Source organism: Fistularia commersonii, chromosome 11 (genome assembly GCF_037954325.1).
Source record: "Fistularia commersonii isolate RoL2024-O1a breed Wild chromosome 11, RoL_Fcom_v1.0, whole genome shotgun sequence".
NCBI classification, from domain to species: domain Eukaryota; kingdom Metazoa; phylum Chordata; class Actinopteri; order Syngnathiformes; family Fistulariidae; genus Fistularia; species Fistularia commersonii.
In genome coordinates this window covers 18,241,420-18,258,618 of record NC_141294.1, presented here as the reverse complement: position 1 = coordinate 18,258,618, position 17,199 = coordinate 18,241,420, and the positions used below count along the sequence as shown (strand labels likewise).

The following is a 17,199-nucleotide window of genomic DNA, read 5'->3' as shown; positions in this document are numbered from 1 at the left end:
ACCCCCCTCCCTCGCCCCCGCCCCCTCCTCCACACGGCAGATAGTCAGAACAGCCGCCGCCGTACCCGGTTAGCATTCGACCCCCCTATTCCCCCATCCGGCGGAGCCCTGAGCGTTGAGCGGGTGCTTTCACCGAGAAAAAAAATCAACAACAAGGGGTCCGACGGCGGCGAGGAGTAATTGGACGTCCGGTGATAATATTTTTTTCTTTTTTTTTGGTGGAGGGGGGGGGGGTAAAAGTGAGTGACGTGTGCTCCCTGAATATCGGTCCTTTCCGGCCCCGCTAATGTTTCCGGGTAGCGCGCGCGGACAGTTTGTTTGGGGGGCTTTTTTTTTCTTCTGTTTTTTATTTTTAATAAAAAATAAAAAAATTAAAACTTCACTTATTTAGACTGAGCAACAATACACACGAATATACACATTGTAATTGTATTTGACTAAAAAAATAAATATATATGAAACAGTCCCTGGGGGAGGGTGACCCCCCCTCCCCCTCTTCCGGACTCTTGGAAGCCGCGGATAACCTATCTCCAGGTTTTAACTTCCCTAAAAATGATTGACAGGGAGAGAGTTTAGAAACTATCAAGATGAGTTATATATGTATACATATATACATTTTTATTATTTTATTTTTTTTTTTTTTCCATCTCGGGGTGTGTGATCGATTGGGTTCTATTTGCTGGGCACAAAAGATAAATAATCCCTGGTTGAATTCTGACAGGCAGCCTTTCTGTGTGGAGTTTCCTCACATAGGCCAAAAACATGTTTACTTGGAACAAATTGGAAAAATGCCTAGGTGTGTGAATGAGAAGGTGAATTGTTTCTTTCTCTATACGTGGCCCTGCGATTGACTGGCGACTGATATGGTGTGTACCCTTCCTCTCACCCAGTGAAAGCAGGGACAGACTCCCGCATGCCATGGAACCCTAAGGGTAGAATAATTGGTAGATAATGAATGAATGAATGAATGAATGAATGAATAAATAGATATATATATTTCATTTCAGGTTTAATTTGCATGGTGCAAAACACCTTCCTTCATCAAAAGGCCATGCTTAGGTCTGACACTTATCAGGACCCGGGAAGCCCAAATAGCAAAGACCGATCGAAAATGCACGACAAACAAGAGATTAAACCCCGTTAAACGTCATGAAAATGGGGAAAAAAAAATGTTATTTCGATGTGTTTAATATGTGTCTGAAATGAATAATCATCGCTCTTAACATTGGCAAAATCAACTTATTATACTGGATAAATGTTTTGGCGCTTAGAGGGAGGCCTGCGCTCGAGGTCCAGACAAATGTGGAAGTTAAGTGTGTCCAATCTAATAAATAGGGCCTATTACTATCAAAGTAGTGCTTAGAGGAGGAATATAAATGAATTCCAGACCATAATTTGCATCCTGTTTGTTGTTCGCCATTTAGGCCCTTCATTTTTTTCAAACAAACAGCCTCTAAATTTAAGAGCGGCCTCAGATTAAGAGCAGGGAAAAAAGGATTTCCCCAGGATCATTATAAATGAATCGGTGTCATGACAAACAAGGAGAGAGTAGTTACTGGTGATTAAAGCGTTTCACCGCTCTCGTGATGTTTCCTAGCAGCTTGAAACTCGTTCGTCTCCAAAGAAAGACGTGTTTTTGGACCTTTTGAAAGATTATTTGGGAAAATGACACATCTCGTGGAAAATAAACACTCATTCATTCATTCACACATCATATAGACACCCACAATCATTCACTCTCATTCAAATGTCTCATAGACAAATGCAACCATTCACTCGCCCATTCAAAAGTCATATAGTCAGTCACCCTCTCAGTCAAAGATTATATAGCAACATAAAACCATTCACCCTCTCATTCAAACATCATACGGATAAATGTAACCATTCACATAGCGAAGGGACATTCACTCTCTCGTTTAAACGTCTTAGACAAATGCAACGGTTCACCATATCATTCACACGTCATGTAGAGACGTAAAAACATTCATCCTCTCATTTTCACGGCTGTATGTCTGTAGATGATGTGTGAACAATAATCTCATGGTCATAGCAGCCACATCGGATATTCAACACCGGCATTTCTAATCACAGCTGATGAATCATCTTGTCCGGAAGCGTCAGATTTTGTGGAGAACGTTAATCAGGACCGAGGGGACGGCGGTAATCAGGGGGGCCCCGGCTCCAGGCGCTGAATCTTCCCGAGGCCCTTAAACTCACCGCTCGCTTGCACGTATTCACGACACGGATATTAAAATATCGAGAAACGGGAGCAGACAGTATGATTGTTCGTTCTGAGCTGTCAGAAGAAGCAGTCTGGACGGAGAACAAGGATCCTTCTTCAAGTAGTATTTCCTACGCCGTAGAAGTACTGCATGAATTACCAGGAGGTTGCGAGTGAAATAGTGAGTTGAGTTGAAAATGTATGTGATGAGGTGGTTAGCAATTCACCCTCCTGGGCCTCCTCTCCACACGTTGGTTTTCATCAAGCCCAACCTCAGCTTGTCGTTTTGACATGTGAAGATGTTCCAGCGCCCGCCAGTAGTCACACAACATAAACATCAACAGCTTTAGCGATGTACCGCCGATCCCGTCCGAGGGGGCGGAGACAGTCTCAGCTGTCATTTAGGGCAGGAGGCGGGGTTTAACCTGAACGGGTCAATTAAACCTCTCATTCACATCCCTTAGACGCATCTAACCATTCCTTCTCTCATGTAGATGCTATATTCACCCTCTCATTTGTATGTCCTATAGGCATACAACCATTCACCCTGTCATTCGTATCGCCTTTAGAGACATACAACCCTTAACCCTGTCATTCACACATCAACCATTTCCCCCATATAGATGTCACATTTACCCTCTCATTCAAATGTCCTATAGACATACAACCATCCACCCTATCATCCCCATGTCACACAAGGATGTGCGACCATTCACTCTCTCATATGGACATCATTTTCACCCTCTCATTCCTCCGTCCTCTGAAAATACAACCTGTCACCCTGTCATTCACGCATCATATAGACACATCTGACCATTCATTCGGTCATTCCTATGTCACAGAGACAGACAACCATTCACCCTGTCATTGTCACATCATATAGACCAGGGATGTTAAACTCACACACACAGTGGGTCAAAATTCAAAACTGGGACAATATTTATTGAAAAAAATCATCCTCCACGTATAACAATGAACCTTTTCATAGGGACCAAAACAAGTTTGGCTTAAAAGCTAAATATAGAACAAGCAGAGCTTAATACTATACGATATATAACTTAATATTGCACACATGCAAAATTCTGTTTTCTGCCTAAGTAGCAGGGTGCTAGTATTAGCATAAGGTCGCTATGACTACTATACACAGAGGAGAGGGTGTTTATGGGTCCTGTTGTGATTTTCCTGCCAAAATTCTGGGATTTGTAGAATTAGTGATACATGCACTGTAGACTATACCTGCGGCCAGCTCTAATAGTCATTTGGTATGGCTTTGCGGGCCAAATATAATTACAGTGCAGGCCAAAGTTGGCCCGGTGGCCAGAGTTTGACACCTATGATATAGAAATACAACATTCACTCTCCTATATGGACGTCATAATCACTCTCATTCGAATGTCCTATTGAGACATACAAGCCTTCACCCTGTCATTCTCATGTCACATAGACACATAAAACCATTCACTATCTCGTATGGAAATCATAATCACCTTCTCATTCATGCATCAGACGTACAATTTGGAGTCTTCAATGGACCGGTTGACTTTTTTTTGGACTGTGGGAGGAAGACCGTGAACCTGGCAAGAAACCATGTGGAGAAACCCTGCAGGAGATCCCAGAGACCCCACCTTCCTTTTCTGCTCGCCACTGAAATGAAAAGAAGGGCGGAGCAGGTGTATGATTCAATATGAATAATCCGGAGATTACAAACCCGCGCCTCGGTAATCGGGTTGAAGGCGTCTCCAGGGAGCCCCCTGCTGGTCGGAGGTGTGAACTCAGCACCGGTGGAGGCCTGGTCCCGGTTGGACCTCCGACCCTGCCTCTGTTCTGTTGGGTTCCTGTTCCGAACAGTGTTCCTAATAAAGCGGCCACAAATCCTTAAACATATTCGTTTCTGATCAAAATATCAACTGCGGGAAAATATTCTATATTTTCATTCGACGGAGGCGGGGTTTGACCTGTCAATCACAGGCTATCGACATAGCACCCACGCACGCTATATGTGCCGCACATACAATTATTTAAACTAATTGTAAACACAGAAACATGACAGGATGAAAAATGCATGTACATTTAATAAGCTTTGATAACCTAAGATGTCAACATGGTAAATTATACTATGATTATTTTTATATAATATTATGATATGCAAATCTATCGTTCTTTCCAATTTCCAAATGATGAAAAGCCAAAGAAGTCCGTCACTGAGTATTTGTTTTCAATCACTACTCGGACATGAGCAGTGCAAAGATTAATAATAATATTTACTGATTTCTCTTCTCTTCCTTCCAAGGCACCAGGCTGCTAGGCAACAAGCCGGACCGTGATATACCGGACAATAAATTTCTGAAAGAATAAAATATAACTTAAACATATCAAGCTATAAATGTTTTATTACAATGTAATAAGCGTGTAAGACTGGTATATGTGTTATAACAACATCAGCGGCGGATAGAAAACATCACTGAACACCAGCGATACAAGAAATCTCACACAGCTTTTTTTTTTTTTTTTTTTAATTTCCCACCAACTTTATTATACAAATTCTTGGTAAATCACCGTTGTATCCAAGGGAACCAATGCGTCGTACGATAACTAAAAGAAAAAAAACGATAGGGCCGCTTCGATAACCTTTTGAATAAACCCCTGAAATTCACCGTCCCCACCGTCCCCCCCCGTCCGAGCGTTTCACCCCGAATCGCGCGGGAAACGCCACGCTTGTTTGCCTCTTCTCTGAGAAATAAACCCCCGGCGCCCCCTGCAGCCGCGTTGGAGACTCCGATGACAAGAGACACGAAAGAGTCGTGAAATACCAACGCGGATTTTCGCCCTCCGCTCGAACCCAAAAAAAAAAAACCTCAAAGTAACGGTCACTGAAAATATTCGGATTGTACAGAAAATACAAGTCACGATACTCGCACGACGGAGATCCACCGTTTGGAAAATGGCGACGATGGGTTGGGCTTCCACTTCCTCCTCCTACTTCCCCAACTCCTCCTCCTCTCCATGGATATGGCTTGTGAGATATTACAGACTTTGCTACAGACCCTTGTTTTGTGGCTCTATTTTGTAAAAAAAAAAAAAAAAAAAAAAAAAAAATCCACTGTGCATCGTCTGTTCTGTTTCCCTGAAGTTAAAATATTCATTCATTCGTTCATTAGTTATAGCGCTTATCCTGCATTCATGGTCGCCTCGGGGGGCGGGGGGGGGCTGGAGCCTATCCCAGCTGTCATTGGGCGAGAGGCGGGGTTCGCCCTGGACCGCTCGCCAGTTGATCGCAGGGCCGAGACAAGCAACTTTTCACTCACTCATTCACACGTCGTGCAGACATATATACATTCACTCACTTACTCATTCATTCGCACATCATAAAGGCATTCACTCATTCATACGTCATATACAAACATATAACATCAACCCTCTCATTCACGTCATTTAGCGACATGAAACGATTCACGCGCTCATTCATTCACAAGTCATATGGAGACATACAACCCCTCACCCTCTCATTCACACGCCATGCAGACATGCAACTATTCATATGTAATATAAAGACATATCATTCACGCTGTCATTCACACATCTGGACAATTTATGGTCTCCACTGAACCTCCTGCATGTGTTTGGAACGCGGAGAACCCTGAGGAACCCCATGCAGGACGTGGAGACCCCACACAGAGAAGCCCCTTTTGCGGGAATCCAACCAGGGACCTTCTGGCTATGAGGTGGAAGCGCTAACCGCTGTGCTAGCCGTTAAATAAGCGATGAAAAAAAAAAACCCCGCAAACATCCTTTCCTGTAGCTTTCATTGCACATACATCGCGAAGGCTGCAGATTTTCTTTTTTTTTTTTTTTTTCAGTTTGGTACCCGAGCGGTACGAGGCGCTGTAAGTACGTGCACGCCGGCGTACAACAATGGCCGCAAGGTCAGTGGAAACGACCTTAAAAGTCGAAGGCGTGACATTTAAAATAAATGAATAATAAATTAATAAAACGCCTCTGGTGCTGGCATGCAACGAGATCTGGAATGTGTGTGTGTGTGTGTGTGTGTGTGTGTGTGCATGCGTGTGCGTGTGCATGTTCGGGGGGGAAATGCATGACTGGAATGCGTGAAAACATACAAACAAACAAACAAAATGAAAAAGAACGACTAGTTGTGAGGGGGGGTAGGGATGGGGGGTTCTAGTTATTTAAACAAACAAACGGATAAAAACAAACACTTAATAAAAATAAAATAATCCCACCGAGTAAAAGAACACCACGTCATAACTGCTAATAATAACCATAACATTTGTAATAATTATCAATAATAACACTCCATCATATTCAGAACAAGTACATTTAGCACTGCGTAAGAGGAAGATTGTCCCGGAAAAAACAAGAAATAAAAGGAAATAAAATTGAAAATCTCCACAATGTCTCATGTTAGAATAAAAAAAATAGTAATAAAATAAATACAATAATTTAAAAAATAACCATTAAAAAAGTATTATCAAAAAAAAATCTAAATTGAAAATAATGAAAATAAAAATCCGCATAACCTCCGGTCCAAAACAAACAGAACGCCCCCCCCACTCCCGAACTGGGTTCAACCATCCGGGAGGCAATAGGAGGACGCCTTAAACAATAAAATCAAAAACCAAATAAAAATCAGGGGAGATTTTTGTGCAAAGTTCCCGTCCCGTTTTTTTATATCTGTGCTTTTTTTTTTGCTTTTTTTCCCATTTTTTTCTAAATTGTCCTATTACACGTTAATACCTATGTCATAACGATATCAACACAAAATCAAGAGAAAGATAGTACTTATATGGACCACAGAAACCACACGCTGCAGTGTATAGGATAGGATAGCCCTTAGTATTGATAAGCGATTGTTATTGATGATTTTTTTTTTTGTCATTTTTTGTTTTTGAACTGGTATCGAAATGCGTTATGATACAGCAAATGTCTCCGCCTGAGGACGGGAAGGGCTCAATAACCATCCAGGTGTTTTTTGTTTTGTTTTTTGGGCGGCGCCGACGAGGCGAGGACCGCCGCTGCCACACCCCTCCCTCTCCCCGCTATTGGGTCATCGTCCTCCTCCTCCTCTTCCTCTCTGGAACTGGAAGCCGAAACTTTTGTTTTGTTCCCCTCTTCCTCCTCCCCTCAAAAACTGTACAAAAAACATCACCCGGCGTGATTGTCATACCGGCTTTCTCGGTGTGCTGTTTTATTTTCTAATATTCTTTTAAATTTTTTTTTTGTCTTTTTTTTTTTTTTTTTTTTTAACATTATTTCGAATGGCTTTGTGGTGCGGTCGAGTGTGAGCGCAAGCTCCGCCCCCACACTACTCATTTTTGTGCTCTGAATTTAAAAAATAGGAAATAAAAATTCAGGCTTGACACGCCCAGCAGCGGTCCTGTTATAATACTAATAAATAATGGTAGTAGTAATAGTAATAATAATAATAATTATAATTATAATTATAATAATAATGGCTCTCGTTTACATGATTATTTGGTAGGTTTTTTTCCCTTTAACGTGTCGGTTCTGATTATGACGTCGGGGGAAACTCACCCACGTCCTGGTTCTGCAGTACCGTCTCACCCCACCGGGGGCTGTAAGGTCACATGGGAAAAATCGAGGCAACCCAGGCATCTGATTGGTCAACGTGGGTGTGTCTTGTTTTGCTCCCCCCGCCCCTCCTCGGGATGTCGGGAGTCCCGTCACCGTCCGCCTGGTCAGTTCTGCCTCCTGGCATCGGGACAAGGGTCGGTTCGGCTCTGGAGGTCTCCGACATACACACACACACGCAAACACACACACACGCAAGAAGTCCACTCCTATTGGACAAGCCCAGCCGCTCGCCCTGCTTGAGGTGCTGTTATGATAATCATATTAGCAACATCCGGTACATGGGCTAGCAGGTGGATGGTCTGGGGGGTGGTAGAAGGTCCGAGAAGGTGGGTGGTCCTGGTCCTGGTCCTGGGAAGGAGTAGGGGGGGGCGGAGAGTCCACGCCAGGTGGGATGTTCAAAAAATCCCCCGGGTCGTATTCTACGCCCTCTCCCTCTGCCTCCTTGATCAAAATCTAATATGGCTCCTGAGTACATTTTGAAATATATTCATAAAATCAAAACGGCGACTCTGTCTTTTCTTCCTCCTTCTGTCCTCCTCCTCCACGCTGGTCCCTCCGCAAGTAATGGCACCGCTGATTATGGCAATATGGCGAACTCTGGTACAAAATATGGCTGATGCAGGCTGTCACATCACGGGGGACAAGTATTCCGCACTTTGATTGGATAAAGAATCGTACGCTAAATTACTCAAATCACGAGAAAACACTAATTAGAACAGCCTAAACACGAGAAACTGCCTCTATGTTCTATGTTCCTACTCTAGGGTCGACTCTCCTCACTGTAAATTGCTAAGGTAAACACGAGGGGGCGGGTCTGGCCCTGCCCCCCTTTCCAGCGGGGCGGAGCCTCCACATCAGGCACGTACCCCTTTCACACCGTCACCTCGTTTTTGCTGCCCGTCCGGATCCCCTGGCTGCCGCCGCTGCTCCCCGCCGACCCGCCGCCTCCTCCCCCTCCCGGTATGAAGTGCAGCTGCTCGATAGTGTTCTGCCTCTTCGCCGCGAACGCCATCCTCCGGGCGCTGTGGCCGCCGAGCGTTCCTGTCCCCATGACCACGCCGGCGCCGGGCATCTCCCCCGCCCAGCCCATGCCGCCGCTGATGTGGCCGGGGGCGCCGGGGCCGCGCTCCTGCTCGCGCCCCGAGGTCGGGTGGGAGTTCATCTTGATCATGTGGTGGCGGTCCAGGGACGGCGTGGCGCAGACGTTCTGCTGGGACTGGGCCTTCTGTTGGCGGGGCAGCGTGGGCACTACGCCGCCGGTGTGGGTGTACGGGTCCACCACCCCCATCCCGCCGCCGCCCATCCTGTCCTCCAGGTGGTCGGGGGACATGAGTAGCCGCTCCTGCCTCTCCTGCCGGTCCTGGGGCTTGCGGCTCAGGGTCTGCGTGTTGGAGTTCTTGCCGGAGGCAGCCATGGCCTTGTAGTACTGGTGCTGCTGGTTCTTGGAGAGGCGCGAGAGGGTCCCCATGTTCCCGGGGACGTCCCCCATGTTCAACAGCTGGTCGGTGGACTTCACTTTCCGCGGTGGCTTGGACAGCGTGTCATAGTTGGGGTTGTACTGCGGCTCCGGGGGGTCCAGTGGGTACGGGTTGGGGGTGGGCGAGGCGGGCATGCCGGAGGGCGGCGGCGGGATCCAGGGGTGGGCGGCGTGCCGCGGCAGCGTCCCCCTCCCGCTGAGGGTGTAGTCGCCACCCCAGTGGAGGTGGTGCTGGGAGGACTGCAGCGCCGGCTGGGCGGTGTGCGGACGCCGCTTGGTCGTGCAGTAGCCGGACGAGTATTCATCCAGACCCTTCTCTGAAAAGGAAAGGTTCATTTATGAGGAGGAGCCGGGGGCGAACATGTACGTGTGCCCCCGGGGAAGGGTCGGGGTACGTACCTAGGCGTTTGAGCGAGGAGTATCTATTTAGCTCGGGCTTGGTGGCGCTCTCGTAGGACGGTGGCAGCTGGGCCAGGTTGTGCAGCGAGTGGTGAAAGGATGGCTGGGCCTTGGTGTTGTTGTGCTTGCTGGAGAGCAGCGTCCCCCCTGCCGCCAGCTGAGCGTTGTTCATCCGTGGGGTGCGCTCTGCATAGACCGTGGTGTAAATGAGATTTTTTTTTTCCACCCCCCTCTAGGCACAAAGCTCTGCGGGCGGCGGATTAGATTCCGCACAAGCACGCGGCCGACTCAAAATAAATAAATAAATAAATGCGCGAACGGAGGAAATGAAGCGCCGCCGGGACGTCACGTGACATTTTTACAGCCATGATGCAAGAACGAAGGGTTGAAACAGCAAAAATGCCCGAGGAGTCAAATGGAAGTTCTTACCGATGGTGGCAGTGTGCTTGGGGCTGGAGCCCGACGGGTGGATGAAGTTGTGCTGCAGGTTTCCCACTGTGAGGGAAAGGACGAGGGAAAATTCCTTGTCGTTACCACGTTATTTTCGGCGTCAAAGGTTACAGGCGAAGAGCCTCACGTCTGTTGTCTTTGCTGGGCAGCCCCGGGGCGTAGAGGTTCTTCGGGGGTCTCCCCAGCGTCCCCTGTCCGTCCCCCACGGCCAGAGCCACACTGTTGTTCCTCTCGTCCTGCTGCACCGGGCTAGACTGATGCCGCAGCATGTCCACCAGGGCCCTGCGGTGCCAGCATGGACAATGAATAAATAAATAACCCGCTCAGCTATGATTGTACAGGGCTTGGATGGCGGCGGCGTGCTCACCTTGGCATGTTGAGGTCCCTCTGGTTGGCCTCCTGCTGCACCTTATTGAACACCACCTTGATGCCCACGGCCACGGCCACCATGAACACCACAACGCCGCCTATGACGAAGCCTGTGTTGTGGCTCTGCTGCTTGAGCGGGTCGAAGTCGGGGTCGCCGCCCACCTCGCCAGGGATGGTCATGACCTCGGTCTGCGTCTTGGCCCACACAGGGAACTCGTAGTTGTTGCAGCTGTCCTGCTCTAGTTGCCGGCTACGCTCCGGGCAGCAGAATCGGTAGTGGCAGGTGCCGCAGCAGTAGATGAAGGTGTCCTTGGAGCAGTTGAAGGCGTTGTCGAAGTGGCCCATCACGTCGTAGTAGCCCCGGCACACGTCCATCCACACATCCATCGCCACCTGGGCCGCGCCCAGCGGGGGCGCCAGGGCCGCCTCCGCGGACGTCACGTTCTTGGGGAACATGACCTGCGGCAGAGGCCTCGGAGGTGTCTCCGGGGGCGTCTCCGAGGCGCCCGGCGCTTCGGCCTTGCCGCCTCGGAGGGCAGCGAGGAGCAGCTGGGGCGAGACGGCACCGCCGCCCTGGGGCTGGGCCGGGGAGGCCACCTCCACGGCGGCAAGCGGGGGGGCGAGGAGAGAGAGCAGGGAGACGGCGAGGATTCGGAGACTGGCTGTGGGTGTCATCTTTACATGACGGGTGGGGGGGGCCTACTTTCTGCGGATGAGTCAAAGCGTTTAGAGCGGCGGGTTTGCTCTCCACTCCGGGTGAAGTCTTTCTCAGCTCTTGTTGTTCTGCTCTACCAGACCGCTGTGGCGGAAGGGCACGGCATGCGTGACGACCTGGCCTTGTGCCCCGCAATATCACTCCGCCGGGCCGGAAAACAGCTCTTAAGCCTGGACGCAGCTATCGTCATGCTTTCGGCCCGTGGGTCGAGGGTCTGGAGCTTGGTTCCCGCGTTGAGGCCCCCCGTTGAATAAAACCCTTCGTTAAAAAGAATCTGGGCACTTGGAATCCACAGCCACGGTGGCAGGGAGGCTTTCTTTTCTTTCGCTTTTCTTATCAAATGTAAATGACGTGAGGCACTTACCGAGGCCTCCGGTGTGTCACCGCGGCGCTGGACATTCAGCCTGACCCTTGAACCGCTGCTTATAAAGGCAAAAACCTAGATTTTTGAAACAATATCCAAGGGGAGGCAGAGGGTCTGGAGAAGAGAAGCATTCAGACACGCCGGGGACTTTATCGCCTTGGATTAATGTGTTTGGTTCCTGGCATGTACTGTCACCGCCATCAGGCCTGGAGGGGTGTGTGTGTATGTGTGTGTGTGGGGGGGGGGGGGGGGGTGATAATGAAAGGAGGGTGGTCCTGGAGTGGTGGTGGTGGGGATGCTAAAGAACTGAACCAGCTGGAAACGGGGCGCAAGGAGGACCCGTCGCGAACGTTAAAAAAAAAAGAGGGGAAAAATGAGTCGTTGAAAGTGCGTCTCTAATTCTGAAGCTGTGGCGCCGCCAGCCTCCTCCTCTGTCTCTGGCCCCCCACCCACCCCCTCCCTCAAAGACAAAAAAAATAAAACAATTCCGGATCCCTCAGCGGAACAATTGGGAAAAAAAAAGAGGTTGGCGTGGGCACCGGCGGGGGAGGTGGGTGAAGAGGACTGGGATCCGGCTACATGCTCCTCCGACCCCACAACCAGGGCGGAGGGTTAGACGACGGCGGTCCCCCCCTCCTTTTACCAACGAGAGGGACAGTCGGGTTGCAACTGGAGTGGGTCAGGCCAGGTGTGTGTGTGTGTGCGTGTGTGTGTGTGTGTGTGTGTGTGTGTGGAGGGGGGGGGTACAGTGGAAACCTGGAAGGCGTCGGATGGAGCAGCGCCTGCAACGACAAGAGAACAAGAGGACGTGATTGGGGACCCTTTTGTTTTTTTGAGGGGTTAAATCAACAGCTTTTTCTTGTTCGTTGCAGGAGTGTGTGTTTGTGTGTTTGTGTGTACGTGTATATGCACGGAGAGACAAACACACTCATGGGAAACCAGCAATACAGAAGGGGGGGGGGTAAATGCAGGGTAGGGATTTAAATGAGAAAAGAGAGAGAGATGGTGGAGAGCAGGAAGAGCCAGAGGTATAGAAGCAGAGACGACCGTGAGTGGGAGGGCGGTGTATGTGTGTGTGTGTGTGTGAGAGTGTGTGTACGTGCATGTGTGTGTGCGTGTGTGTGTGGGTGGGAACAGAATCAAGTACATTTCTCCCAGCACTTACCAATACGACATCACACAAACAGATCTGCAAACGCAGAACACGCCACACACACTTACATAGGGGATGTACGTACAAACCAGCTGCCCGTCACAGGCCTCAACGGCGGAAAATAATTACAAAAAAAGGAAGAAAAAACAGAAATAAAAGATGAAATTGATAAATAAGGAGGGAGATCGTGAGTCCTTCACCTCCTTTTCAGCCGCCTCTCCTCCTTCTCCCTCCTTTCCTCTCCTCCTCCCTCCTTTCCTCTCCTCCTCGGATCGTGTGCGTGGGCCGAGGCAGCTAACTCTCTCAGAATAGCACTGCAGCTCGGGTATGCCAGCGAGCGAGAGGGAGGCGGCAGCAGGAGGAGAAGGAGAAGAAGGAGAAGAAGGAGAAGGAAACGAAGGATGACTCCTCCTGAAACTCTCCCTGCTCCTTTTTTTTTGAAATTGCAAACATATTCTTCTCTAAATATTTTCAAAATAAGAGACCGCTCAGCTCAGGGGAGGAATCCTGCATGTCAATCAAATCCAGTAAACTGATTTTTCTCTCTCTCTCTCAACACTTTTCTTCTGTTGGACGAGCACGGGTGCGCGTCCCCCTTTATCCGTGCACGGCTGAAGCAATGCAGCAGAGTGGGGTGAGGGGGGGTGAATGACACACATTGAGAAGTGTGAAGATGCAGCCCGGAGTTACGTGGACGCTCTTGGAGGGGAGGGAGTACGGTAGGAAGGAAGGAAGGAAGGAAGGAAGGAAGCAAGGAAGGAAGGAAGGAAGGAAGGAAGGAAGGCGTGCACGCAGATTTCCAACAAGTGATTGTCTAAAAGCACCCCCCCCTGCGCGCACACACACACACACACACACTCCGTTGCTGGACGCCGCCGCCAGTGTGTGTGTGTGTGTGTGGGGGGGGGGGGTGACAAATTCTCAACAGGTGTTTGTTGGAAATTAAAACAAAATGGCTTCTTTCTCCGTGGAGGAGGAGGAGGAAGAAGATGATGATGAAGAAATGAGAAGGATGTGATGATGGAAAATAAAGAAGGGAGGAGGATAGAGGGAGAAAAATAAAATAATTAAAAAAATAAATAAAAACGTGGAAGTGGAAGAATAAACGATGCGCAATGACTCCGCACCCGCCGGGGAGGGGGGTAAATCTGGGGAGGGGGGGCGTCGAGTCCTCCGACGTCCATTTCCGCCTCCTTTGGGTTAATAAGTTGTTAACTAGTAACGACGGTAACACGCGGTTACCGGACGCGTCTAGCGCGCGTCGGCGAGCGGAGAGCGCGCGTGGGCGTGTGTGTGTGTGTGTGTGTGTGTGTGTGTAACTGCGCCTGTGTGTTATCGGTTAATATCAATATGATGAAGATGATGTCTACCCCCCTCTCCCCCCACGGTTCGTTGTGTGGCGCAGCTTTTCACCCCCCGGTTCCGTTCGCGGTTCCGACGCATCAAAACTCCGCTTCGGAAATACTTTGCACCCCCCGCCCGTACCCCCGACACCCCCGTAGTTCGGCATCGTGCCCCCCCCAACCCCCAGCTTACCTGCCTGTGCGGTGCGGTTCGGTTCCCGGCGCGGTCCTGCAGCCCCCAGATCGCCGTGGATGGAGATGAAGATGCGGGTGAGGATGAGGAGGACGCCGCTCCAGCCGTCTGCTGGATGTGACACCTGTTAAAAAGAAGGGAGGGTGTGCGTGTGTGTGTGTGTGTGTGTGTGTGTGTGTGTGTGTGTGTGTGAGGGGGGGGGTAGTCCACCTGTTTTTTTTTTCTTTGTTTTTTTTCTTCCTTTTCTCCTCTCTCTCCCTCTTGCACGGTTCGGTGTTTCCGTGAGGTTTAATCCGTTTTAACGATGATAATAAAAAGGCGGAGGGATGGAGGTGGGGGTGTTAGGAGGGGGGGGGGGGGTCGAAGCCCGAGATGTTTTCTGGGGAGGAGAGAAAGGGGGGGGGTTCTTTTCTTAACATGTGATGGAACCGGGCGGGGGGGTCTGTGAGACGTGAAGTTGCTCCCCCCGATGCGCAGAAAAATCAAAAATAATAATAAAATAGAAAAAAAAATATCAGCATCCGTTGAACTTCCCGGTGGAAGCGGATTCCGGTGCTGGTTCCCGCGGCGGAGGGTTCGAGCGTGTGGCGCCGCGGAGGAATGTCCGCCGGCGACGGCGCGCTCTGATTGGTCGCTTTCAGACCGGCGGGCCCGGCTCGTCTTCGGCACCTTCCGACCCGCTTCCCCCTGCGCCGCCGGTGGGGAGGGGAGGCTGGGGGTGCTGGGATGGATGCTCGGTCCCCCCCCACCCCCCTTTGCGATAGAAGAAATCAGCCGGTAATTTCAACGGAAGACCTCCGTGACTCAAAGTGTGTGTGTGAAAGAGAGAGAAAGGGGGGGCGACACTGAGACACGGTTGCCACAGCAACTGTGTCATTATGTTGGTGGCAATTATGAAAGCGTTGAAAACAGGGAAAGGGGGGCTCTTGAGGATGACGGGGGGAATGGGGGGATCCAACGCCGTCGGCGGAGGCCCGGCGGCACTGGATGTACTCGCCGTACGAACCGGGGGGATTTAGAGTTAAAGCGAGGGAGGGGGGTCCGGTTCACTCCCAAATCCCAGACTGGAAGCTTGTATTTAAAGAACAAAACAGTGTTTTTTTTCTATGCAATACGCAGGGACTTCATTTTACATTTGACGTGATATTGTTTTTATCAGGAGTTTACTTCCGGTCAAAGCTAGCGGATAACTAGCTATTAGCAGAAAGCTAAAAGCGCGGAGTATTCGGTAGGCGCTATTTAGACGATGCTAATTCGTCGTCATTTATGGTGAAATGGAGCCGGAAGGGTACTTCCGGGTAAACGCCAGCGATTAACATAAAGATTAATATTTCCAACGAATTGGGTGGAAAAGCAGCTGCGAGTTCTTAAAATACACACTTTCAGGTTCGGTTAAAAATCCAGTACGTGATGTCAAGTCTGCTAGCTTTCTGCCAATTGGTAGCTTCGACCGTTAACAGGCTTAACCGTCGGTAGAGAAGTTTGATTGACAGCTCGTGTCCCCTTACGTTCTAATGGAATGTGTGATGTTTCTTTAAACATTTTAATACATTTACCAGGAAAGTTGCGGAATTTTCTCAAAACCCATAAAGTTACGGTTTAATGTAATATTGGGGCCTATGACTAGGGACTGGGTTAACCTGAAGGGCCAGATAACGTCGTTCTATTTAAATATGAAAAAGATACATTATTGAATATTTTTTCTCAACAAACCGGCTGTTTCTTCTCTTCAGCCAAGGGTAACGGTGGAAATGGACGCCAGGTGGTCATGAAGGTGAGCTCAACCCTAACACGATAATAAATGAGGTGTAATAGGCGTACACTGGCGTATTCTAGCTAGCTAGCTAGCAGTTCGCTAACTGCTGGGGTGGTGGGGCGGACACACCCAGAGGAGTGCTTGTGTCCAAACTCAGTCATCACCCCGTCCCGGTCATACATGTCGTGCACCCCTATGGCAAGTTCTTCTTTTCCTTTGTGTTTTTCTCCTCAGGGGTCTCCACCTTCTCAATATATCCCTATTCTCTGGATCCTCCTCTCACAACATCCATAAAACTCGTAAATCGTAAAAAAAAAATAACGAATGGGGGCCTAGTCATGGGGCGATGCCCCCTAGCTGCGCCGATGTGGAACTGCATCACAGCAAGCAATGAACCCTTACAAAAAAAAATAAACGCACAACCAGGTTTTCAATTTCACTTCTCGTATTTCAAGGTTTTATTAACTTAAATAATTTAAAATGAACACAGAAAAAAAAAACAACAAAAACAGAACATCAGACTGGCGTGTCCTGGCCGCAGGCGCAGTTTCAAGGGGGCACCTTTTCCTTCTGAACTCGGGCTGAGCTCCAGAGTGTTTCCTTGGGAAATCTAGCCCCCTCCCCTCACCCCGCCACCCCCAGTGGTGGGGACAATGTCTCCCATGGACAGGCAGGAATAAGCATGATGTTAATGTTCCCACCACTACACTTGGGGTTGACATTATGGGTCACACACACACACACACACACACACATACAGCACTGGGGGCCATTGATCTGTGCCGGCCAAACCTGTCAATCAAAGACAACTCGTGAAATACTGGACAGTGAAATCTTTTTCTTTTTTTCTTTTTTTTTCTCTTAAAAGGGATAAGAACTTATAGGAAGGACAACAGCAGGCAGGTCTGCCGCTCAGTCCTCATTCGGACAGAAAAGTATATAAATATGGTGTTACTACCCCCCTCCCCCCAAACCGGCGTTGAAGTTCGCCACTTTTAACTGGATTGTTGGGGACTTTATAAAAAAAAAAAATCCTGGTCCAGGCTGAGACCAAGCCTCACTGAGCGGTACACGGTACCGTCACAGGGGGCACCGCCCGAATAAGCCCAGACAGCTGATTGCATGGTTTGCAGCAGTGGTATATTC

General features: G+C 49.2%; 1 protein-coding gene across 2 annotated transcripts; it reads right to left on the bottom strand.

Annotated features, from left to right (window-relative positions):
- Positions 1–4,596: 4,596 nt before the first annotated feature.
- shisa7a (shisa family member 7a) lies at positions 4,597–14,981 on the bottom strand. Of its 2 annotated transcripts, XR_015106833.1 has the most exons (7): positions 14,298–14,981; positions 10,528–12,390; positions 10,288–10,442; positions 10,140–10,205; positions 9,711–9,896; positions 7,775–9,628; positions 4,597–7,370 (listed from the first exon to the last, which is right to left on the bottom strand). XR_015106833.1 is itself a non-coding variant. In XM_086155615.1 (6 exons), exons 2-6 carry the CDS (start codon positions 11,202–11,204, stop codon positions 8,706–8,708), a joined length of 2,007 nt encoding a protein of 668 aa, XP_086011741.1. In that variant the 5' UTR covers positions 11,205–12,390; positions 14,298–14,981; the 3' UTR covers positions 4,597–8,705. The 2 variants fall into 2 exon arrangements, 1 of the variants encoding a protein (XP_086011741.1); XM_086155615.1 differs by having other exon boundaries at positions 4,597–9,628.
- Between the last annotated feature and the right edge of the window lie 2,218 nt (positions 14,982–17,199).